The sequence below is a fragment of the Podarcis filfolensis genome (genome assembly GCF_964270895.1).
Source record: "Podarcis filfolensis genome assembly, chromosome: 8".
Lineage (NCBI taxonomy): Eukaryota > Metazoa > Chordata > Lepidosauria > Squamata > Lacertidae > Podarcis > Podarcis filfolensis.
Genome location: NC_139611.1, coordinates 70080105 through 70106810, shown reverse-complemented (window position 1 = coordinate 70106810; position 26706 = coordinate 70080105). Strand labels below are relative to the sequence as shown.

The window sequence follows — 26706 nt, the reverse complement described above, 5'->3', positions numbered from 1 at the left end:
CCTGGCAAGCATTGAAAGTAGGGTGGCAAAGGGCTCGTAGTCAAATGGCCCTAAGCAGCCACCGTAAGGTGGGTGGTGCTGTTGACGGTTGAGGAGAGAAGTGGGGTGGAGTTTACTTGGAGCAATGCTATTACTCCAAGAGGTGGCATTTCTAAGCCTCTCTCTGTGAATATTGAATAAAAGACCTTGGTAAGAGCTTCCCTTGTCTTTCTATTTCTGGCTGCCTACCGGGGTGGGGTGTGTGGATTGGATTCCCTGACGCCTGACATCTACAGCCACAACTGAGCCTCTGTAACTCTCCAAAGGTTTGACTTCACCCTCAAAGGCACACTCTTCCAATGTCTCCCAAGACAGACGGATGCCAATCAGCCAAATCACAAATCTTATTTGCTTAAATTAAGCTGTGTGAGAGATTTTGGTCCAATGTGCATAAAAACACGCAGTGAACGTTATCAATGCCAAAAAAAATTAACGTGTATGTAAATTTGAAGCCCCCTTTGAGCTTGAAGTGGGACGCGGGTGGGTTAAACCACAGAGCCTAGGACTTGCCGATCAGAAGGTCGGCGGTTCGAATCCCCGCAACGGGGTGAGCTGCTGTTGCTCAGTCCCTGCTCCTGCCAACCTAGCAGTTCAAAAGCACCTCAAAGTGCAATTAGATAAATAGGTACTGCTCCGGCGGGAAGGTAAACGGCGTTTCCGTGCGCTGCTCTGGTTCGCCAGAAGCGGCTTAGTCATGCTGGCCACATGACCCGTAAGATGTACACTGGCTCCCTTGGCCAATAAAGTGAGATGAGCGCCGCAACCCCAGAGTCAGTCACGACTGGACCTAATGGTCAGGGGTCCCTTTACCTTTACCTTGAGCTTGAAGCCCCAGGCCAAATGGCCTTCCTGCCCTCCCCTTGTCCCATCCTACCCTGATAGTCCCTGGCTGGGGCTCTGCAGACCTGCAGCAAGATATTTGCTAGACCAAGGGTAAGGTCTAGCCTGTGGCCCTCTAGATATTTTTTTATGATTATTTCCATTATTCCTGAGCATTGCTCATGCAGATGTTCCTGGATGCCAACTCCCATCAGCCCAAAGTCAATGGTCAGGAATGATGGACACTGGAGTCCAGAATCAACTGGGGGAGGGGCTGCAGGTTCTCCATCTCCACCCTAAAGAAACTAGGAGTCATTATATTCAAATAATCACAAGATGGTGCTTGTAATCCCTGGATTGTGAAGCTGTCAGATTGAGTTTACTGTTTAATATGCATAAACACAAGGGATAGTTCCTGCAAACAGAGGCATGGGGAATGTACACAGCTCTTTTGGTTGCAAAACAATAAAAAATAATGCCAAAAAGTGGGGGGGGGAATGCATTAGATCTCCATACACAACCATCAAAACAGAATACTATCCCAGCACATTAAACTGATTTATCTCTCCAAATACTGACCTTTTAAGAATGCCCACCAACTGTTAGCATCAACAGCGAATGTTGCAGACCATTTGCACGTGTTATCCAGCATTGCTTGGAAAATGTACAATTTGACCAGAAAGTGTGGAAATACTCCTATTTATGTTGTCACTTTACAAGCATTTTTCACATTAACCGGAAGGGTGTGGACCACCAGCAATGTTTATGAAAATCCATCATTTAATTTAGATTAATCCCTGATTCATCAAACTGTGGTAACAGCAGTTGAGTGTGAGGTATAAGAGCAAGTGTGGTGATCACACAGGGTCCCCGGACGTTTGACTGTCTATTGATCCCTGTGCCACCACTGTGATTGCTTCTCCGCTGCCACCAACCCATTTCTCTCGGGTACACACAGAATCCAGACAGTTGTTAACATTAAACCAAATAAACAAGTTTATTTTATAAGCATTAACAAATTTATGGTTTCAGATAATTTTTCTTGTAAGTTTCTTAATTTTAGTTTCTTTACCGGCCTATACCTTCCTAATAACTTCTAACTGATTATCCCAACTGTCTGACTCCTCTTAACAGATTCTCTCACTCTCTCACATCAGACTATCCCAACCCACAGACTTATCCTCCCTCTCTCTTCTCTAACACCTGACTGACTCCTTAACAACACTAACTCTCACTCTAACTCCTCCCCTTGGGTTCCCACTTGCCTATCACTTCACACTCATTTAACCCTTTCCTTATGACCCAGCATGATGTCACCTAGGAGGGCCACAGCAAGGCTAGAATGTTAGACCGGGTCTGAGGAGACTTGATGTCATGGGCTCCTGGGGCAAACTCTCCATACTTGAGGAATGAGGCCATAAGCGCCAAGAAAGATGAAGAATGGAAGAGGGATTCGATCTCAGCGCAGACCCCAGGTGACCCCATTTACTGCGGCGCCCCTAAACCCAAGGGTCTGTTGGATGTAATTCTGTCACTATTTCCCCAACCTAAGATCACATTACCATCATCTTCAGATTTCAAGGACTTCATCAAAGAAACTGCAGCTGAGCCTTGATCCACTCACTGCTCCTTACGTCAACACTCTCTCAAGAGGATTGCACTGAGAGCTGATCTCTGCTGGCCCCCAGAACAGCAATATGTACCCACCACAGGAAGTGGAAGCCAAGAGCGCTGGATTGCCATTGGTAGACTTCTACTTGACACAAACTCTTCCAGGGATAAAAAAATTCCACATTTAAAGAGGAAAGGGCACAGGACAGTGGTGGGATAGGGGAGACCATCATGGGGATGCCTCTATATTAACAGTAAACAGGCCAATGCAAATCCACATTATGCTCTGTTGTGGGCCAGCAGCCCCAAGGGAAGAATGTCTTCAGAAGCTGGTGGAATGTCAATACAGAGGGGACCTCCCATATTTCAGCAGGGAGTGCAGTCCGTAACTCCAAGATGGCACTAGATCCAGACAAGGCAACACTGCTGAGGTGGGCAGGCATGGTAAGTTTGCAAGGAGAAACAAGCCCAATAGAGGACACTTTGATCAAGATCCACTCAAGCTGGAGCCAGACCTGGTAGCCTTGAGAAGACTGGAGTCAATACCTAACTGGACTCTATTGAATTTTCATGCCTGGAATTGCTATGCCTGTCCATCACATCAGTGGTGATGGTTGCATGCAGGAGGACCATGGGCTTAAGTGTCAGGATGACACACAGAATAACTTTGGTGGTGTCACTTTTATTGCTATTGCAGTTATTCTTCTGCAGAGACGGAAGCTGTTTGCTGTGATGAGCGTCCTGGGTGTATTCCAGGATTAGGCAACTGCATGTTGACTTACCCTTTCATGCTGTGTCCAGTGGATCACTTCCAGAGCCTTTTCAATATATACTTGTACATTCTCTGAGGGGACAGCTTGCTTGTAACACAGAATTGGAAGACAACTTTGCAAATCAGTACTGGGCTCAGGGCCAGCCCTACCATTAGGCAGAGTGTTATGAATCATCGGCCTCCTCATGGAGTTGATGTGGGTGTCATGACAGGGCAGAAAGTTTTTTTTTTGTATTTTTGATTGGGCTTAATTTGAGCACTCTGTATGATTCTTTGTGAGGAGTTCCCTCCTTTAAAAATGAAATACGGCAGCGGAACCCCAGTGCTGGCTTTATTGAATTTGTTTCTGAAGTAAAACCAGGACCAGAAGCACAAAGTCCTAATTGGATTTCCGCTAGTAGCAGGATGTAATAATGATCATCACCATGTTTTGGAAGGACTTCAAAGGAGCCATCCTAACATCTTGGTACAAGAGAGCATGGCAGATAAAGTAGCTCTCATGGGGAAATTAACACAGAAACTGAAATTAGGAAAAGGAATAAAACACAAGGATGCTTTTGATGGAGAATGTCGGAACCTTATTACGTACACAAACATTCCGGAAAGTGAAAGACCAATCTCAAAGGTGTATGCCGACTTGTGGATAGCGTAGCAAATAATAACCTGTGCTTTGTTTGTTTTACCTTCTGTCATAAAGCAATATGCTACAGCTGTAAGGGAAATGCTAACATCACATGGGGGTCCCCAAAGCTGAAGCTGGTGTGTGGTGTTTTTCTGATGAAGAGTCCTTGTTCAAATTGTGTTGTATGGGACTGTAGATCCTGAGTTGCTGGGAAATAACAGTGAAAGTGATTTTTTTAAGATGGGATACAGAATTTGTTAGATAGGTTGCTCTCTCAGACACAAGGTGATACTAGAATAAAATTAGAAGCAGAGACCTGCTGAAGCATGCCATGGGGCTGTGACTCACTCACCAGAGAGTCTACTCCCTCTGCAGCGTGTTTGGTTTTTTTTTGCTTCCTGCTATTACTACTAGTAAATGAGTTGGGCAACACGTTCAACATGATGGGATTTCCCAGGGCTTAATCCATAAACACGCAGAGAGAGAGTGTGTGCGTTTCGGTGCTTCCGGCACCCTACTCTTTCTACACAGGGAAAGCTTCCCTTTGATTTTCAACCAGTGATTATTCCCTTCCCAAATAAGTAAAAAGCCACACAGAGCACCTCTGACAGGAAGAAAGCCCAGTAAAAGCCTCCCAAGCCCTACCAAGGAAGACGTTCCCTCAGCTGTGAGAGAATGTGGAGCAGGATCTGAGAAGCAGCCTGAGGAGAAGGTCCAGGACCGGGGCTAATCTATATCCTGTGGAAAGGGGTAAGACCAGTGGCGTAGCGTGGGGGATGCAGGGGGGCCGGCCGCACCGGGCGCAACATCTGGGGGGTAGGGTTAGGGGGCGCAAATCCACGGGTTAGGGGGCACAAATCCACGGGTTAGGGGGCGCAAATTACTTGCCTTGCCCCGGGTGCTGACAACCCACACTACGCCACTGGGTAAGACCTCTGCTTGGTTTTGAGGTGGCGCTAAATAGGGATGGGTGAATCCGGCAGTTCCGCTTTCTCTCAGTTTCTCTTTTTTTCAAGCCTTAAATTCAATCTCCACATTTCCTCATTTATTTTTTTAAAGTCCTCATGAAAATTCATTGGCACTTTGTGTCATTTTATCCTAATATGCACACATTCACGTGTAGTTTTGCCTAATAGACACATTTTTGAAGAGCAATGTTCCCTGATGGAATACATTTGTATGAATTTGAAAGATCCAAAGGTAGGAAGTGGGCTCAGTCAGAGCGGTATGGAGCCCTAAAATCTGTAACCCCCTTGAGTGGAGCATCTTCCTGGTCAGTTGAGGGTAGCTTTAGGCAATTTATGGTTTTCACTGGCTCCTCCTGAGCCTCAGATTTGTGAGGGCTAGTAGTGGAGGCCTCCTTCCCTGACAGGGATCTGTTTTCTTACTCTCTTTATCAGTTGCTGGCATGATAGAGATTCAAATGGTTAATGATGTGAAGAGAGCAAAGAGGATTTTTCAAATAATTATTATTCCCTCATTCGAAAACCCCCAATTCAGAGTTATCAAATGTTTTGGGAGGAAGATGCTGGGACAGACAAGGCATTTTGTATTTAAGGCTTTTATTGAGCTTACTCTTTTAAGTTCTGGTACAGACCCCTGGCCTTTGCATAAGATGAGCTGAGCAGAGAAAAGCCAGGATGTACATATTGTTGAACATAACAAGGAACTATTTATGTCACATATGAAGAACTGCCTCATCAGAAGGGATGGAAGGCTGTCAATTTTGGTTCTCTCGGTTTCTCATGCTTCCATTCTTAAATTCAGTTCTCTACATTCCTGCTGCACTTTGCTTTTTTTGAAAAAAAATCCTCATGAAAATTCACCAGCATTTTGGTGAGAAATTCTCCTAAGAAATATATTTTTGTATGCTGTTTTGACTAATATACACACAACTTTTGCAAACGACATTTCCCAACTCAATGCATTTTTGTCTATTGTTTTCACTAATTTGTTAAATTTTATGTGCACTTTCCCTGAACATATGCATTTTTGGCAAACTTTGATTGGAGAACCGCATCACAAAATTGGGATAGGTTTCGAAGAAGGGCTATGTTTCTGTTCTCATATGGTAGAGCATTTGCTTTGCATGAGAAAGGTTCATGATTCAATTCCAGGCATCTCCAACTAGGGCTGGGAAAGACTCCTTACTGGAAACCTTGGATAGCCAGTCAAAGTAGTCTATATATAGCTCAATGGACCAATTGGTCTGACTCAGTACAAGGTGGCTTCCAATGTTTATTGATTATGATTTTTTTTTTTTTTATAATATATTTATTGAAGTTTTCAAATAAAGCATATATTAGATAAGCACAACTTATCATTGTCCATTTAACATCTCTCAGTTGTTACATGGGACTCCCCCACACCTCCCGCATACACTTACATCATTATTAAATTAATTTCAAACAAATTATCATTTAACTCATCTTAATTAATAATCTTAATTTGGTTTGACATATAATTCAGCCTTAAATCTAATTTAATGGTAGACAATTGTCTGCACTGGCATCCAATTCAACACTCAGCCAAATTACAATATTTTTGTAAATAAATCTTAAATTTCCTCCAGTCTTCTTCCATCCTTTCTTCTCCCTGGTCTCGAATTCTGCCGGTCATCTCGGCTAATTGCATGTAGTCCATCAGTTGCATCTGCCATTCTTCCACAGTGGGTAGCTCCTGAGTTTTCCAATTCTTGGCAATTAATATTCTTGCTGCTGTTGTTGCGTACAAAAAGAATGTTCTGTCCTTTTTTAACACACTCTGGCCGACAATACCCAGGAGAAAGGCCTCTGGTTTCTTAGTAAAGGTGTATTTAAACACCTTTTTTAATTCATTATATATCTTCTCCCAAAAGGCCTTCACTCTAGGGCAGGTCCACCAGAGGTGAAAAAATGTTCCTTCATTTTCCTTACATTTCCAACATTTGCTATCAGACGAATGGTATATTTTAGCCAGTTTAACAGGGGTCATGTACCATCTATACATCATTTTCATCACATTTTCCTTCAACGCATTACATGCAGTGAAGTTCAGCCCAGAGGTCCACAACCTTTCCCAATCTTCAAACATAATATTATACCCAATATCCTGCGCCCATTTTATCATTGTTGATTTTACCATTTCGTCATGTGTGTTCCATTTCAGCAGCAAGTTATACATTCTTGAAAGTACCTTAGTCTTAGGTTCTAACAGTTCAGTTTCTAATTTTGACTTTTCCACTTGGAATCCTAACTTTTTGTCATTTTTAAACACTTCTTTAATCTGAGCATAGTGTAACCAGTCTCGCACTTTGTCTCTCATCTTTTCTAAACTCTGCAATTTCCAGTTGTCACCATCCTTTTCTATTATCTCCCAATATTTTGGCCAGTTGGCCTCCATATTGGCTCTTTTCCGAGCCTTAGCCTCCAGGGGTGACAGCCACCTCGGAGTTTTATTCTCCAGTAAGTCTTTATATTTTGTCCAGACATTAAAAACTGATTTTCTGACAATATGGTTCTTGAAGGCCTTATTTATCTTAGCTTTATCATACCATAAATATGCATGCCATCCAAACGCATTATTAAAACCTTCCAAATCCAAGACATCCGTATCTTCAAGAAGTAACCAATCTTTTAACCAGCAGAAAGCTGCAGCTTCATAATACAACTTTAAATCTGGCAGGGCAAAGCCCCCTCTTTCTTTCGCATCTGTTAATATTTTAAATTTGATTCTGGGCTTTTTGCCCTGCCAGACAAATTTAGAAATATCTTTCTGCCACTTCCGGAAACACTCTGTCTTGTCTACAATCTGCAGTGTCTGAAACAAAAATAACATTTTTGGCAATACATTCATCTTGATGGCAGCTATTCGGCCTAACAAAGAAAGTTTTAGTCTTGACCAACTATCCAAGTCTCTCTTAATCTCTGACCAACATTTTTCATAATTATCTTTAAATAAACTCAGATTTTTTGCTGTTATGTTTACCCCTAGGTATTTAACTTTTTTAACCACATTTAGTTCTGTCTCTTTCTGAAGCTGTTCCAACTCAATATCTGTCACGTTTTTCCCCAAAACTTTAGTTTTTTGCTTATTTAACTTAAATCCTGCCACTCGACCAAAGTTTTGAATCAGTTGTAGTACTCTTTTCAAACTAGACTCCGGCTCCTGTAATGTCAGAACTAGGTCATCTGCAAAAGCTTTAAGTTTATATTGTTTCGCTCCGACCTGAATCCCTTCCACCAACCGGTCCCCCCTAATCATATTCAGGAGCACTTCCAGAACCGAAATAAACAGTAATGGGGAAATCGGGCAGCCTTGTCGTGTACCTTTTTCAATTTTAAACTCTTCTGTAACCACATTGTTAACTATCAGTTTAGCCTTTTGTTCTGAATATATTGCCTCAATCCCGTTCTCAAACCCCCGTCCCACTCCCATTTCTTTTAAATTCCCCTTCATAAATTTCCAAGATATGTTGTCAAAGGCTTTCTCCGCGTCTATAAAAATTAAAACTGCTTTAGTGTTTATGTTTGTTTGTAAAAGTTCCAATATGTCTATGATGTTCCTTGTGTTAGTAAACATATGTCTGCCCGGGAGAAAGCCTGCCTGGTCTTTATGGATTATCTCACTTAAAACTTTCTTAAATCTTTGTGCCAAAACATATGCAAATATTTTGTAATCCACATTTAAAAGGGAGATGGGACGGTAATTCTTGAGTTGTGTCTTTTCAGTTTCTGACTTTGGAATCAATGTGATAAATGCTTCTTTCCACGATTCAGGCGCCTTCTTCCCCTCCATTATTTCATTACTGACCTCCAACAAAGGTTGTATCAAATAATCCTTCAATGTCTTATAGTAGTTAGAGGTCAGTCCATCTGGCCCTGGTGATTTGCCCTGTTTCAGACTCAGGATGGCCTGTTCAATCTCTTGTCGTGTTATTTTGCCATTTAAAATTGTTCTATTTTCTTCTGACAGCTTTGCTAATCCATTTCTCTCCAAAAATTGTGTAATCTCTATTTCATCTTGTGGCCCTTGAGTATATAACTTTTTAAAATACCTCTGGAAGCACTTTCTAATCTCTCCCGGGTTCTGAATGTTCCTTCCTTCAACCTCTAAGTTTGTTACTGTATTTAATCTTTGTCTCCTTTTCAACTGCCAAGCTAGCAGTTTCCCACATTTATTTGCCGATTCAAAAGTTTTTTGTTTCATTGTTTTAATCTTCCATTCTATTTCCTGATTTATCAGCTTGGAATATTGCGCCTGATAAAGTTTAATTTCTCTCAGAATCGGTTGGGACTTCGGGTTAGATCTTAACTTCTTCTCCAACTCTTTGATACTTTCCAGAATTTTATCTTTCTTTTCATTTTGCAGTCTTTTCTTTAAGGAATTCTGTTGAATCAAGAACCCTCTCATCACAGCTTTACTTGCATCCCAGATAGTTCTTTTTTCCACCGTAGTGTTCAAATTAATCTCAAAATAGTCCTTTAAGGTTTTTTGGGCCTTCTTTACAATTCTTTGGTCTCTAAACAGGCCATCATTCATCTTCCATCTAAAGGAGCCGATTGGGATCAATGTCATATCCATTCTCAAGGCGTTATGGTCGGAGCATGTTTTGGGGCAGATTTCCACCTTCCTCACCTTAGGTGCCAGACTTCTAGTTATCCATATTTGGTCGATTCGTGTCCAAGTCAGTTGAGCTTCAGAAAAGAATGTTCCTTCTCTTCCCAGGGGGTTTCTAACTCTCCAGATGTCAACCCAGTCCATATTGTCAGTCATTTCAAAAAAGGTCTTAGGTAGTCTTCCCTCTTTAGTAATGTTCTGGTTCTGTGACTTATCCATATTTGTTGATACGACCCCGTTCATGTCCCCCATCATGATGACGTTGTTGTAATCCAGATAATCCAGCATGGTCTCGTGCAACTTCTTATAAAAATCCGATTTTCCTTCATTTGGAGCATAAATTCCTAATATCAAAATTTTTTCTCCTTGATACTGTACTTCTATTGCGAGGATTCTTCCACTTTCATCTTTAAAGAGAAATTTTGGTGAAAGGCTCTCTTTTGCATAGATCACTACACCTCTCTTTTTAACTGTGTCCGATGATATAAATTCTTGACCAAGCCTTTTATTTATTAACACCTTTCTATGGAGCCTAATCACATGTGTTTCTTGTAAGCATATAATGTCCAATTGTTCCTTTTTTAAAATATGAAAAATTTTAGACCTTTTTTCGGGACTGTTACAGCCATTTATGTTCCAGCTCAAAAGCTGCAGAGACATCCTGGATAGGTCTGGTTATTCTTTCTGGGGTGGTACCTTGTTCTCCGGTCCTTGAGGATCCGAGGGGGCGGGCTCCCCTGGAAGTTCTGGCGCTGGCAATCCAAGTCCTTTGTGGAGGTCTTCTCCGTGTGCTCCCAAAAACTTGTCTCTATCTTCCACTGTTTTGATTTTGATCTTTCTCCCTCTGTAGGTAAAGGATAATCCTTGTGGAAACTCCCACCTGAAGATAATTGCGTTGCTTCTCAACAGTCTTGCCAATTCCGTGTAGTTAGATCTAAGGTCCAGCAACTGCTTAGGAATGTCCTTGTAGATTTCAATTCTCTTGCCCAAAATGTCTAGTGACTTTTCGTAGTGCAGGCCCAAAATCTTGTCCCTTTCCTCCTTTGATCTCAGTGTTATCAAACAATCTCTGGGCTTCTCTGTCCTTCTGACTCTGCCAAGCCTGAAAGCAGATACAATTTTAAAGTCTTTTTCCTCTAACTTCCAAAACTTGGCAAATTCCTTAGTTAGAAATTCAATAAAATTATCTTCTTCCACCTCTGGTATTGACCGTATCCTCAAGTTGGTCTCCCTGTTTCGCAGTTCTGTCATCAAAAAGTAAATCTGATGTTCTCCAACTTGTTTGCTGAGTGGTCTTACTTCTTTCTCAAGTTCTTCCAATCTTTGACTAGTATCTTCAGCCAGTTTACGATTTTCACCTACAGCCTCCTTTAATTCTCCAATAGACTGGGCATTCTGTGCAACTTGTCCAGTCAGCTTATTCAAGCTTTCTGTGTTCTGTTCAATTTTAGCTGTATGCAAATCAGCCTTCTTGTCCAGAGCCTCCAGTTTCTCCAAAATTTTCTCCAAGACAGAGCTACTTGTCCCTGAAGCCATATCTCCCAGGTGCAGCTCCTCTGTCTCACCCTCCCCTGCCTGTATTAGGGAGGCCGCCTCTATGTCTGGAGGCAAAGTGGAGGGCAAGGCCGGCACAGAAGATCTACGCTGTGAGGCTGCAGATAAAGTTAGAGTTGTTTGTTTAGTCCTTCCTCTTCTCCTTGCGCCACTCATTCCAAAGTTATCTGTAATCCAAGGTCAATCCAAGTTGTTCCCATGAGAAAGCAGAGTCCCAGATACAATAGTCAAACAGAGGCCGGGAAAGGGAAAGTAAAACAAAGTCACTGCTGTAAGTCCAAAATCCTCTAGAGGGAGCTTAATACGTCTTCAGGGAAAAGATCAAATCCAAGTTAAACTTATAAATTTAAATCCATGTCCATCGCCTCCACAATGTATTATTTTTAGCAGAGTAAAACTTAAAGCAAAACAGTGTTTCTTACAGTGCCTTGACTGCAACAGTTTCAAAGTATCCAATTCCAACTCAGAATGTTTCAAAACCTGAATTCAATGTATCCAAAGTTGCAAACTGGTGCTCATCCAGGCAGCTCCAGCACCAGAGATTCTTATTTATTTTATAATCCACTGGTGCCACAGAAGAAGGATATCAATGCACCCCGAATATGACCAGCAAAAGTCAATAGCTCAAAGTCTTTCACTCAGAAAACTGCTTTAACAGGGTGCCAGCATTTAGTTAACGCATAACTTTTTGTCTCCACTCCTCCTGCTCTTTGCTTAAAGTTCAGTATAGCGGGAGATGGGCTTCCTGCTTATCCTCACTCCGTTTTCAGCCAGATTTCAACTTTTTTTAAAAAAGTTTTAAAAGTTTCATAAAGTTCTCAAAAAGTTTCAGAAAGTTGACAAAAGTTTCAGAAAGTTTTCAATGTCCAAATTTACTCACGGGTTGTAGTTTCCAAAGTTCAGAAAAGTTGCAGGAAGAAAGGACAGCGCTGACCGGCAACAGCAACGCGGCTTCACTTCGCTGTTTGCGCAACGACCCACAGCGCCGCTACCCCCTCCGCGATCCGGAGCCCCTTACGGGGTCCCTTCAGCGTTTTGGGGGCTGCTTCTGGCGCCCGCCGGGTCCCGAGACCACAGGCTTCTGCCACCTGTGGTTTTCCTGAATGGGTCTCCGCTTCGCCGTAGCGGACGACCCGTTTACAGCGGAGCTCCCTTCTCCTTACTCGGAGAAGGCAGCCATTACCGGTCGCGCCGCCTCCGGAAGTCTGTTTATTGATTATGATTACTACTCTCCAAGAGACACTTATTTCCACATGTAATTGTGTGTGTGTGTTTGTGCATTTCAAATAGAACATGAGTAGCAGTGGCAGCTCCATGTTTTGGAGGGCCCTCAGGCAAGAAACCCTCTATGGGTCCTGTTGCGATTAACTGGGTCAGTTACCTATTGAACCCCTTTTGCATGCGGAATGAGCAACATTTGGCAAGTGAACCTTAAAGAGTAGACTTCACTTGTTGCAATCACAGTCGTGCACAGTGATGTTTGTAGAGTAAGAAAAATATCCAAGTAGTTTACTGTAGGATGAACATAACTTGGATAGAAATGTTTCCCGAGCTATCCTAACTCAGAAGGTTAGAGGTACAGGGATAATGTGGGAATCTGGAGGTCCCTATATATCGTGTTGAGGGGAGGGGAGGGGATTTCACTCACTTCCCGTACACCCACTCCCTTGTGTTTATTTACGAGAAGTCAAGTTACAGGGAACCAGGCAGAGGGCCTTCTCGGTAGTTGCACCTACCGTGTGGAACGCCCTCCCATCTGATGTCAAGGAAATAAATAGCTATCTGACTTTTAGAAGACATCTGAAGGCAGCCCAGTTTAGGGAAGTTTTAATGTTTGATCATGTTTTTAATATTCTGTTGGGAGCCATCCAGAGTGGCTGGGGAAACCCAGCCAGATGGGCAGGGTATTATTATTATCATCATCATCATCACCATCCAATTATCATCCCTGGTCTCTTCATGCCTGCTTAACCCTGTGTTTTACACCCCATTGGAAATGCTGTGGTTTATATCATACAACTTTTTCTTGTGCGGAGAGAAGATATGATGCAATTAGTTGATGCCAGACTGTGTGGGGTGAACAGGTTTGTTGAGATCAGAAGGAAATTGCAGAAACGAGGTCTCCTGATGATTCAGAGCCCTATTCAGCAGTGGTGTTAAGATTCTGATCTGTTTTCATATCCGGCTGCCCTGAAGTTTCAAGCACATCTAGACTCGGTCATAAGTCAAATTATGGTCATTCTCATCCTTACAAGCTCCAGAGTTCTTTGGCCTAGTAGCTCTCACAACACATAACATTGTACTTTCATGCAAGATAGCACAGAATTCTGTTTGTTGGGTGGCAGGGGGAATGATGATGATGATGATATTGATATGAATATGTTACTTATACCCACCACCCACCTGACTAGGTTTCACCAGCCACTCTTGGCAACTTCCAACAGAATATAAAAAATATAATCAAACACCAGACATTAAAAATTTCCCTATACAGGGCTGCCTTCAGATGTCTTCTAAAAGTTGTCTAGTTATTTATCTCCTTGACAACTGCTGCAAGGGCGTTCAACAGGGTGGGCACCACTGCCGAGAAGCCCCTCTGCCTGGTTCCCTGTAACTTCTCTTTTCGCAGTGAGGGAACTGCCAGAACGCCCTCGGAGCTGGACTTCAGTGTAGGCTGAATGATGGGGGTGGAGACGCTCCTTCAGGTATACAGGAGCAAGGCTGTTTAGGGCTTTAAAAGGCTTGTTGCTATTGTATTGATCACCAGCCAATGGGGCAAGGGTGCCATCTTGAATAAAATATTGGGGGGCCCAGGTAAGCCCCACCCTGCATATGTAGCACATGCACACCACTTGAATGGCAATGCTCATTAACTTTGGGGGCGGGCTGGCCCCTTTGTTGTTGGACTACAACTCCCACCAACCATAGCCAGCATGACCAATCGACAGGGATGATGGGAGTTGTGGTCCAATATAACATCAAGAAACCCGCACGTTGTCTATTCTTGAACAGGGATGGGAGACAAATTTGATTCCATTTGCATTTAAAGGTGAACACTTTATGAAAAAAGACATAGGCCGAAACAGAGCCAGACTTCTAAATTCACACTTCTTCTTCGGATTTGGCAATGTATTTATCCAGTCAAGTAACGTGTACAAAAATGCGTACGCTACCATAAATTGTGCATAAAAATGCATATATTAGTGAAAGTAACATTCCAAAGAGCATTATACTAAATAAAATTTCTCTGCAGAAATGTGCATTTATACAAAAACGTGTATATTTGGGGAAATGTGCAATTAAATGCTGGTGAGGACTTTAAAGGAGGAAAATCACAAACTGGTGTTGAAATGTGAAGAACTGATCTTGAGATCAAAAAAATATGAGACTGAAAAATGTTGCAGACATCCTGTGTACAGAGAGGTATGATCCAGTGCAGGAGATATGTGCCCTGCTTCTGACCCTCTCCAATATCTGTCAGGAAACCTTGTGAGCATTGCATCATGTTTTACTGGTTCCATTTGAATCCTACCCTCTGAAGTGGCTGAGATTGTTGTGAGAAAAGCGTGTGGTTGCAGGCGAAAGCGTGCCACTCCAAGGGCAGCTGGGGTGGGGAGAGAGGTTCTCCGCTTGCTGCAAACTGACTTTTCACTTGCAAAGGCCAGATGAAGGCGTCCGTGCAGCTTTGGGGCGATGGCTTTCTGTGCTTACTGGAAGGAAGTCATTAAACATTGTCATTAGATTTATGACTAATGATAGCGAGAAGCTCTTTCCCTGGAGCTTTGGTAGCAGACAGACCGTGGCTCGGTCACAAGAGCCTTTCAGAAGCAAATCTAGGTTAGCAATGGTTTTTCTTGGCTCTCCCGCCCTCTTGCAGTTAATTGTCTTCCTCTTAGCCTTACTCAACATTGCGTTTCCTTGGTGGCAGTGATGACACCCGTTGTTTCTTCACTCCCAATGACTACGCAGGTGCCTCTTGCGGGGTCCTTCTGGTTTGTAGAAGTTGGCAGTGTGGCAAAGAGCCTCAAGCTTCAGACTGGCAGAGGGTTCGTTCGCAAGCACCCAAGACTCACCTATTGATGAACTCCCTCCATCAACTTGGATTCAGTGGAGAATATCCTTCCTCTAGACTCTGGTAAGTGGAGGCTGCTCCTACAGATGCAATTCTTAGGGCATTTGCTGGGAACATCTTCTGATTTCACAGCCCTTTCCCAAAATGCTCAGAGGAGCTTGGTTGCACTCACAACACTGCATTTCCATTGAACAACAAGTACAATTATTGTTGTGATTGTGATTATATTTTGATTTCTTTCCTACCCTTCACCGCTAGGTCTCAGACCTTGTTTCTGTGCTTAATATTAAAATTGGTTCAGAAGAAATAATGGTGATGATAATGAAATTTTATAATGTTAAAGTAATTATTATTATTTTTCAGGTCAGGCTTCCATTAGACCCTAAAATTAAAGGGTCTTTCAAACGGTGTCAAGGATTAACCATTACAAGCATATAAAATTCAAATCCTACACATAGTCACTACTACAAGGTTGATGTATGCTAAAGCCCATAAACCATACAATTCAGATATAACGAGGGGAAATGGTGAGCAATAAAAGTTGATTACATTAGCAACTATGTTAAAGAACGGAGGAAAATATCAATAGCAACTTGGCAAATGGCGTTTACTAACTAACCAGTTACATAAAAAAGGGAACTGAGAATATCCAGAGGCTGAATGGACTACTTTCTCTTACAATGGGTAAAAGAGGTTTAGAAGTGTAATATCATAGTGCTTGAGGTGTAAATATAAGATTATTTTCACCAAATAGTCTGTGAGTATGCTTAGTAATGTTGTGTATTTTGATATGGTCCATTACAAATGCAAAAATTCTCTTTTTTTGGTATGCTTCTTCTGGTAGAAGTAAAAGATTTTGATAATAATAATAATAATAATAATAATAATAATAATAATAATGGCAGTGATGATGATGATGCACTCAGGGGGTCCCTCCCTGATTGTTCCCCTCCTCTTTGCCACTGTCCCTGCGATCCAAAGATTGCCCTCTTCCTCTGGGCCCAATGTGAATAACCGTCCATAGAGAACAGGTGGGGTGAGCTGAGGTTGTTCCTGTCACTGCTCATTTAGTCCAAGAGAGGGCAGGGGACCAGCCATGTTTCAGGGACAGAGCATCTGCTTTGCATGCAGAAGGTCCTGGGTTCAACCCCTGGCATCGCCAGGTAGGGCTGCACATGCCTCCTGCCCGAAACCCTGGACAGCCACTGCCGATCAGCGTAGACAATACTGAGCTGAGTATACCAAGAGTTTGACTTAGTTTAAGGCAGCTCCCTATAAGACGTCGGGGGTCAGCAGTGAGTATGAGGCATGAACTTCTGCAGGTAACCAGCACACAGGCAACAATATGCAGTGGTACCTCAGGTTAAGAACTTAATTCGTTCTGGAGGTCCGTTCTTAACCTGAAACTGTTCTTAACCTGAAGCACCACTTTAGCTAATAGGGCCTCCTGCTGCCGCCATGCTGCCAGAGCACAATTTCTGTTCTCATCCGGAAGCAAAGTTCTTAACCCGAGGTACTATTTTTGGGTTAGCGGAGTCTGTAACCTGAAGTGTCTGTAACCCGAGGTACCACTGTACAGCAGCAGCGCCATTATATGTGGTGGGCCGCTCTGAGCTGTCCACCGTTATAACTACTCACAATGCACTGACAAGACAGCTGCTTGGAGTACTGTTGGCACTTTGAAATGGCGGTTTCTCAGCCACCTATCATTGCTGCTAAGTAATACCAGACCTTGTCTGGCAGGAGGGCAGGGAGAGGGCTAAAAATAATAATATCCCAATAGCATTATCAAGGTGGGCCCTGACTGAGTTCTGCTGCCCGAGAATGCTGGCTACTTATGCTACGTCTATGAGCTGGAGGCTGCATGCACACAACGTATTTGAAACACATGACTCCCGCTTGCCTGAGAATCCTGAGAACTGTAGTTTGTAAAGGGAGTTGGGAATTGTAGTTCTGTGAGGGACAAAGTAGAGCTCCCAGGATTCTTGGGCAAGGGGAAGTTATGCTGTTTAAATGTTTGGTGTGTCCGCAGATAGGGAGTTTAAACTTTCTTTCAATGTATTGCAGAGCTGTACTTACTGAGGTGGGTGGCATGTGACAGCAATGTCCCAAACATCCAACTTTCATTTAAATAAAAAATCAAATCAAATTAAGTCTCCAGCCTTTTGAACTTTTGTGGAGAGATAAGAGGATATGACTGCAGGCATTGTTCTACCAAATTACTCCCTCAGAAGTATCTCTGGAGTGCTCATGTGCCCCCCTGGACATTCCTTTTATCCGTAGGACTGTTCAGTCCAAGCCTTGTTTAAAGATAAATAACTTGAAGAAGGGAGAGATGGGGGTGGAGGCAACCTGGAGTTAACAGCACCTGGAGAATGAATTCTAGAGTGGGAAGAGAAGGGCCAAAGTTCAATTATGGTGGTGGTGATGTGACAAGGGGAGGGAGAGCAGAGAAAGGAAGAAAGATTTGTCCCACATTTTAAGACTTCTGAAAGAAGAATGACACTGTATTCACACTCCTATGCTAAACATTTTTTCTCTGAAGTTCCATTGATTTGGATAGACTTAGCTTATAAGGAGGCACCCTCAGAATGCAGGGATGTGCAAATCTACCAGTTTTGCTTTCTATCTGCCCCCCCCCCCCAATTCTTAAGTTCGGTTCTCCACATATCCTTGTGAATTTTTTTAAAAAAACTTCCCATGAGAACTCACCAGCCTTCTATAGTATATTTCTCCCAATAAACACATATTTGTATGTGCATTTTTTCTACACAACACTTCACTAGAGAACTGCATTGCAAAGTGCGAATTTCAACAGAAGGTTGTGTTTTGGTTCTCATATTGTTTTGAAAAATGCATATTAGGAAGGTTCACCTTTAAATGTGAACTGCTACACTTGGGTGCAGTGTTGAAGGACGTATGCTGTACATGAAATGGAATGGGTGTGTGGATGTCAGGGATGGAAGGATCTGCCAATTTCAGTTCGCTCATTTTCTCATTTTTCCAATCTTAAATTCCGTTCTCTACATTTTGCAGCTATTCGTGATTTTTTTCTTCAAATCAGCATTTTTGTGAGAGTTTCTCCTAATAAACAGTTTATATGCAGTTTTGCTTTCTGTACACAGTTTTGCAAGATGTTTCCACTAATAGATGCATTTTTGCAAACACTGGTTGGAGAACTGAATTGCAAAATTCTGCTAAGTGTGAATTTTGAAGGATAGCTGTGTTTCGGTGGTTATATTGTTTTGAAAAGTGTGGATTTGATAAGATTAGGCTTTAAATGCATACCAAATTGAACTCTCCCGCTCCTGTCCCTAGTCAGTGCCATTTTGCTCTTTGTCTCAGACAGCAAAATTTCTTGGTCTGCTTTGCTCCGGCCTAAGCTTCCTCATCCTTGCTCTAAAGGACAAGAGACACCCAAAGCGTAAAGAGGCTTCCAGAGTTAATCAAGCAGCACGGCACAAAGTTAATGGGCAGATGACCTTATCTGGAAAAAGTGGTAAAAAATGACTGTGGGAGGAGGAAGCTCAGAGTTCTAAGAAAGAAAAGGTGTTTGTGGTTCTACTTCCTCTTTCCAAGCAACAGAACTGAAGAAATAAGAGCTTACCAACAAAAAACAACAACCCCAAAACACACATTAAAAATATTTCATGCCAGGGCCAAATAAGGGCACAAACTTCTCTATTTTCCACTTAGTTACTTATTACTCTAATTCCCCACCCTTCCTCCAAGGAGAACAGGGAAGTGTTTGTGGGTGTCTCCCCCCCTCTTCCTTTTTTCTTTAAAATTCTAACACCAATCTTGCAAAGTAGATTAACGAGAGAGAGAGAGACAGAGAGAGAGACAGAGAGAGACAGAGACTTTCTCCAAGTCTACCAATGAGATCTTTGTAATAGCTGAATAAGGATTTGGGCCCATGTAACACCCATCCTATTCTGGCACTGTAACCCAGACTTCTGAATAAAGTTACTAGCCTGCATTTTTTGCTTTTTTTACTACCCTGCTGGGAGCTGGCAAAAAATGGGAGGGTGAGTCCAGTCCAGAGGCAGATTTAGGGCAGTGCAACGGGTCCCAACCATACTGGGTGCTGAGTGCAGGGGGTGCCACAGGGCGCTGCAACTATGAGCTGGTGAATTGAGCAGAATGGAAGGTGAGGGGCAGGAGGGTGAACTGAATTTTGGCCTTGCACAGGAGGCCATTGAAATTTGAAAGACCAATATCTGCCCCTGTTCAGTCCTCCCTCCAGCAAGCTGTTTCATTTTGGCGTTGAGCACAGAGGGCAGACAGAGCAGTCTGCCCATCCTTTTCCAGCCTTCCCACCTGTGTAGAATTCCAATAAATCACCTGCCTGCAATTCCTTCTCACCTGTGGGTATCAAGCTAGTGCTTAAATACAAAGCTGTTCTTACTACTACAATACACTCTCTTGCACCTTTCTTTGTTTAAGGCTGTGTCCACACTAGGGTTTTCATATGTGTGTTTGTGCACCTTCAGTTTTATGCCTCTGAAATCTCTCTCAGTGTTTCCCATCCATACTAGTGGGTGGTGCTTGCTGGGATATATTCGGGATGTTGTTTCTTCCCCTCAGTTAACAGTTCCCCACCCTCCCTAAGTTCCTCAAGTCTGAGATCTGTTCTGGGCATGCACCCAGGTATTTGTGCCAGACCCTCAGGGAAGAATAACCTCAAAGGGGACATGTGCCATGACTTCCATAAGAGGTCAAAACAGAGGCAGCAATGCATGTCTGCTGAGCTGTAAGTCACTCTTTAGTCCAGAAATGCAGCTTCACTTTATCAGCTTGCGCCTCAGGCCTAGATTCTTCCAGGCACCAAGTCCTTTAGCCAGACCTCTGCTTCTCAGGGCTACTTCAGCGTCGTGCTTTCTTCAGAGTGTCAAATTCTCCTTTCTCCAATATTGTTTCCTCAGGAGTAAGTCCCAAACCCCAGGGACAGTCAGTTCCTCCCAGAGCTGCCTCAGGATTCCAGGGGAGGCTCTGCCCCAAAGTGGACAGGGGTCTTCTGTATCAATTCTCTAGGCAGCGCTTAAATCCAGGCCTCACAGAATAGCTCAGTTGGTTAGACCGTGGTGCTGACAACACCAAGGTTGCAGGTTTCAACCCAGTAAGGGACAGCTGCACTTTCCTTCATTGCAGGGGGTTGATCCTCAAGGTCCAAACTCTATGATTGTATGAGATTCTATGAGATCTATGCCTCCCCAGGATGCAGGGGGACTAGATAAACATGGGTTGTTGGTCTCACCCCTTTGGCCACACTCCATGATGCTTAGGGGAACAGCCTGAAGAAGACCTCCAATGTGAGGACCACCTAATTTATGTGGAGGTATCTAATTTAGGCATTCAGCTTGACCAGCCTGTTCCCTGTGTCTCCATTAGGCTTCTTCCTCTTCTCCTCTCCCTCTGGTGCTTTTTACATCCTCCCTGTCTCCCCTTCCTTCCTTCTGCCTAAGATTCCACAGCTAAGCTCCTTCTCTGCCATTAGGTAGAAGGTGGAATGTGCCCTTCCCTTCTTCTCACACAGGAGGTGTGATCAGGCAATGTCCAAATGTGGTCTCCTCAGGAGTCAATGCCTGGTTGATGCCTGCTGGCCATGCACGCAGGTATTTGTTTAGCTGTGACTACACTTTTTTTAAAATAAAAAAATACGTTTTCCCATATATGAGTTTCGCACAAAAGAGCAGTCAAAGATAAGTAAATAAATGAGTCACTTCAAATCAAGCAAGCATTTGGAGCTGATTGTATCAAAGGCCGCCACTTTCTGTCTTCCGTTCTTCCTTTCTGACGTCCTGTAGTTGCATGAGTAAATGTTATTTTTATTTTCAATGCAGATATTTTGGCAAACGGTAGTTTTCCACAAGTGCTCTGCTAAAAGAATAAAAATAAAGCTCTGCAACAACTAGTAGGAAAGGACAGGCTACATCCTTTCCTTTGGGCTGATGGAAGCAAAATGGAAGCAGAATTGCCAGCACACATATAAAAATATCTGTCTACACAGCATGCTTCACTTCGTATGTCCACAGCTGGGTAACATTCAAGTTTATATCAGATTTTTGTTCCCAGTCTGATTATCTGCAGATTGGGAAAATCTAAATTTAACAGGGGGGTGAGGAGGACATTAGGTGGACCACGCAAAAAAATATAGACACAAGCAGTTTCAAATCCACATTAAACTCCAGTGTGGATGAGTTGCTTGTGATGACTGTACTCAAATCATTTTTACCTCTTGGCAAAATGAGTTTTGCAGGCTTTCTTACTATACAAAAACACACACACAACCAAATCTGTTTGAATAGAAACATTAGTATGGGGAAAGAGGTATGTACACCGTAAGAGGGTCTGGAAATCAAGCCTAACAGGGAGTGGTTGAAGGAGCTGGGTATGTTTAGCCTGGAAAAGAGGAACCTGAGAGGAGATATGATGACTATCTTCAAATATTTCAAGAGCTGTCACATGGAAGATGGAGAAAGCTTGTTTTCTCCTGCTCTGGAAAGTAGGACTTGAACCGATGGCTTCAAATTATAAGAAAGGAGATTCCGACTGAACATATGGAAAAACTTTCTGACAGTAAGAGCTGTTTGCCAGTGGAACAGACTCCCTCGGGAGGCTGTGGACTCTCCTTCCTTGGAGGTTTTTAAGCAGAGGTTGGATGGCTATCTGTCATGGATGCTTTAGCTGAGATTCCTACATTGCAGGGGGTTGGACTTGATGACCCTTAGAGTCCCTTCCAACTCTATGATTCTATCCTCTGAGAAATGAATGTGGGTTTTTTTTCAGCCTGAGACTCAATTTACACGCTGTGAAAGGCAGAATCCTAAAATGTTAAAACCCAGTTAATTGATGTGTTGGCAGTGGTATTTAGTTTCTTTCTTTTACAATTACTATTTACTTTTATTATATTATGTATTTACAGTTTTATGCTGTAATAATAGAATAAATTATTGTTCCTAAGTAAGCATGCATAGGACTGCAGCGTTAGGCCTCATAAAAATAGCTGTTTTCAATTTTTTTTTATTTTATTTAAATAACAGCATAGGCATCTTGTTGTTTTATCCAAGAAAACACGAACAAATTAAGCAGGGGATTTTTATTTATTTTTTAACCACACCACATTGGCAAATTACACAGTTCTTTCTGTGGTTAATGTGACCCGTGGGCACTTCTCAATCTCACGGGGAAAGATCCTCTTCTGTAGATGTCTCTTTTCTACAGAGCTTTCACTTCCTCTTAGGAAGCAGTGAGAGGTTTAACATAGTCACACTGCTTTACAAAGTGCCAATCAAGCTGTGTAGTCTGAAAAAGTCAAATGATTCTTCTGTTCAGAAACAGGTGTGGTGCCATTCTGGATTTTGCAGGGTCTAGTCTAGGGCCCCCAAACTCCAGGTCCTTTCATTTGGGCCCCAGATCTCCTATCCCTCCCCCACTTTTCAAAAACCTTTTTTAAAGCTAGGGATGTTAAAGTCTATCAAAAATGGAAATGGGAACTGAAATGCCAGTTTGCTTATTCATCCCATCTCAGGGCAGCGGGGGTTAACCACCTCCCTGTCAGGGATTGAACTTCTGCATACAATGCATTGTGTTTCATTGCTGAATGTTGCCTCCCTCTTGCATTATTCATTTCTTTCTCTCTCTTTTCAGGATAAGAAAAACAGAGCTTCATTAAAAGAATAACGTGATTGCTGCAGCCATGTCCCGAAAGGGTGAAAGTAACAACTTCTCATCGCTTCCCGTCGTGAAGGAAGATTGCCACGTGGATTCCGAGTTCAGATATACCCTGTTCACTGTCTACTATAGCATCATTTTCATTCTGGGCTTTATAGCCAACAGCTACGTCCTGTGGCTTTTCACACGGGTTTACGCTACGAAGAAACTAAACGAAATAAAGATATTCATGGTCAGCTTGACGACAGCCGACCTGCTCTTCCTGATCACGTTGCCAATGTGGATCGTATATTACCACTACAGAGGAGACTGGATCATGCCCAGCTTTTTGTGTAACTTGGCTGGTTACTTATTCTTTGTGAACACCTACTGCTCAGTTGCCTTCCTGGGAGTCATAACGTACAATCGGTACCAAGCAGTCACAAAGCCCATTTCGGCAGCTCAGTCTACCACGCGGAGAAGGGGCATCTATGTCACAATAGCTATCTGGGTCCTGATCGCGGGCCCTTCTTCATACTTCCTGTTTGGCAGCGGCACTACCCAAGAAGGGCATGTGACACGCTGTTTTGAGCGCTACGACCCAGAAAGCAGTAACATCCCTGTCCTTGCCTCCCACATCGTCATTTGCATTTGTTTCTTTATCACCTTCCTGATTGTCGTGGTATGCAACGCCTCCATTATCCGAACTCTGCTCTCTCAAAAACCTCAAGCTCGGAAGAGCGCCCACATCAGGCAAAGGGCGCTCTATTTGGTGTGCACTGTCATGATTGTGTTTGTGGTATGTTTCGTGCCTCACCACATTGTGGACCTTCCCTGGACCTTGATGGTTCTGGGCAAATGGGATATAAGCTGTAGGAGCAAAAGGTGGTGGGATCACATCCACCAGGTAACCCTGTTCCTCCTGGGGGCCAACTGCGTTCTGGATCCTGTCATTTACTGCTTCCTCACCAAAAAGTTCAGGAAACACCTTTCTGAGAACTTGAAAAACATAAAGGACAGTCGAAAGTGTTCCAGGCAAACAACTGAGACCACCGTGGAAGGGATGGTGGCGATGGAAGAGGGCTTCCGTGCCTCCATCAAACCTTAAAAGTCTTCTGTTCTGCTTATGCAGCAGCAAATTCAGGCTGGTGACTGGCACAGACTCTGCATTTCATCAAGAGCTTGGCAGATGCACACAGCTTTCCAGCTCTTCTCTAGATGCAACGGCAGGAACTGAAATCGACTTAGGAGAGCTAGAACACTGTGACTCAGGAAAAACGCGGACTATCTAAGTTGTCCTTTGTTGTTGTAACAAAAGGGAAATGCTTGGAATCACTTATAATGTCTTTTAAAAAGATGGGCATTACATTCGTTTTCTGGTTCGGATCCGGATTGTTGTGACATTTAGTTCCATAATTTCATCCTGAAGCTAGCTCAGAACTCTCTGGAGAGGGTTGGGCATCAGGGATGGGCATCCTTGGGCACCTGCTGAGATTTGTCTCTCATCGCAAAGCCCACTGCCAACCCTTAGAGCCTCCTGGCTCTCTACTTATTCCCCCAGAGTGATTGAGCTATCTCAGCTGTGATAGGAACAAGGAAAAGGAACATCAGTGTTGGCTCAGCTCAGCTTCCTCCTTTGAGTAGCTATTCAGATTGGGTCTACAGCAGTGAAAAGCTGGACAATAAGGGCAAATGGGGCACAACCCCACAAATTTGAGCCTACTCCCACCTGCCTGCTTTCTTTTTTACACTTGGCAAGGGGGTGGCTCTGGCTCCTACTGCTGGTTTCCCTGACTTTCACCCAGTGGGCACCAGGGAGGAGGCTCCACTGAAGGCATCTAACCTAAAACATGCACACTTCCCCCAATCACTCTTGAATTAATACTATTTGGGCTTCAAAAGCAACAGGGACTATTGCAACACTCAGTGGCCATAGAACAGGGGTGGGGAACCAGTAGCACTCCAGACTTTGATAGATTACATCTTCCATCGTCCCATAGCTATCAACGTTTTCCTTTTTTTAAGGGAAATCCCCTTATTCCGAATAGGATTCCTCGCAAGAAAAGGGAAAAGTTGACAGCTATGTATCGTCCCTCATGCTGACTGGTAGCTGAGCCCAGCAACAACTGGATGGCCACGTTCTCCATCTCTACCATAGGCTGTCATCCAGAAATCATCATAATCTGAGAGCAGAGATTTTGCATAAATTTACCTACGCGTCTCAGGTGTGCATTCAATGTACACATGGTAGAAATGTCAGGAACTGAGGGGAGGAAAGGAATGGGTTCAGGAATAGACCATAGCTCAGGGGTTGAGAACATGCTTTTGCTATAATCAGGTCATTGACTGATTAATGTTCTCTGGCCTTCTAAATGTTTTTGTGGGGAGGGGAGTGTTATTGGTTTGTTTTTGTTTTATTGTGTTATTTTGTATTCTCATTTTGTATTTTTATGCTGTGAACCGCCCCGTGATTTTTGGATGAAGGATGGTATAAAAATTTAATAAGTAATAAAAAAATAATGCTGCTTCTCATTCAGAAGGTCCAAGGTTAAATTCATGGCATCTCTAGCTGAAAAGTTCAGATAGCAGGTGTTGGCTAATATTCAGATTGGGTATAAGACTGCTTAACGTGTATTTAAAATATTTCCACATTACTGCTTTTGTGATGTGAGGAGGGTAGGAGAAAGCCCTAGATCAGGCATAGGCAAACTTGACCCTCCAGATGTTTTGAAACTACAATTCCCATCATCCCTGACCACTGGTCCTGTTAGCTAGGGATCATGGGAGTTGTAGGCCAAAAACATCTGGAGGGCTGAGTTTGCCAATGCAAACTCTAGATCATAGAGGGCTGGTCCCTACCCAAATAGATTATCCATTTTTCTGCTTGGCAAACCATAGCACCAATGAAACGGCACTCAGAAGTAAAAGTGAGAAGCCACTGTAAACACCATGCTTATTCACTGCATATACAGAAACTATGCTAACACCATACTATCATGGAAAGCCTGAAAAGTTGTATACCTGTTGCTTGTCTGTAGTTTCATTAATAAAAACAACAGCTCTAACCATTATAGCTATTCAGCACTGCTACTTTCAGCCCAGTGGGCATGTCTGTAGATTTTTTTGGTGTAGGATCATATTGAGGGTCACACTAGTACAGATGTCTGGAAAAGAATAGCAGATTCTAGGCTAGGGACTTTTACCCATGGGCTGAGAACACCAGAGAGGGTCAGGAAAACATGAACAAGATGGGAGACAGAAGACCACCAAGTGGAATGTCTGGGATGTGGAAGAGCTACACTGCAGCTTCTGGGTCCACTAGAGCATGAATCCTCACACTTCCTCCTGCTGTCAAATCCAGGGAGATTTGAGCACTGAAACTCAAACCCAAGCTTCCTCAATAGAACAGGAAGGCTGAATGACATTGTAGGGCAGGGATGGGGAACTTGTGGTCCTTGAGATGTTGTTAAGATTTCAATGCCAATTGATCCCAGCCAGTAAGGCTAATGGTCTGAGATTACAGGAAGCCAAAATTTGGAGGGGCATAGGTTGTTGACCTCTGTTCTAGGGAACTCTATGGTCAGGAGACCTGGTTAATTCAATCCCTTAAAGGAGAGACCCTCTGTGAATATAAAATTATCCAGTGATGTTGGGGTGGGGCCCACCAATGTATGATGAAAGGAGAGAAAGTGGAGAGCCAAATGCATACCATCTAACATTTCACAGATGGAAATACAGACATGATTGCCATACTCACAGCGCCACATAAAGGTTACCACAGCAGTGTCCCTACGTTACACACTGGTGCTCTATGCTGCTTGCTGAATCTGTCTATTATGCGGTAGCTTTGTCCCAATGGATTTAAAAGCCAATAATGTGATTATTCTTGAAGTTAACAGTATACTATTGTCCTCCAATGTATTGTCAACAATTCGAAACACAGCCCAGCAGCTTCAATGGGTGAAA

General features: G+C 43.1%; 1 protein-coding gene and 1 long non-coding RNA gene across 2 annotated transcripts; both read left to right on the top strand.

The window, feature by feature from the left end:
• The first annotated feature begins 4272 nt into the window (after positions 1–4272).
• On the top strand, positions 4273–15151 carry LOC310769161. Its single transcript, XR_014551464.1, has 2 exons — positions 4273–4613; positions 14985–15151. It is a non-coding gene; the product is annotated as an uncharacterized lncRNA (long non-coding RNA).
• A 7635-nt stretch (positions 15152–22786) lies between these two features.
• Positions 22787–23848, top strand: PTAFR (platelet activating factor receptor; the record flags this gene model as incomplete). Its single annotated transcript, XM_083625850.1, has 1 exon — positions 22787–23848. The coding sequence occupies one exon, from the start codon at positions 22787–22789 to the stop codon at positions 23846–23848; it is 1062 nt and encodes a 353-aa protein (XP_083481976.1).
• Positions 23849–26706: the final 2858 nt, after the last annotated feature.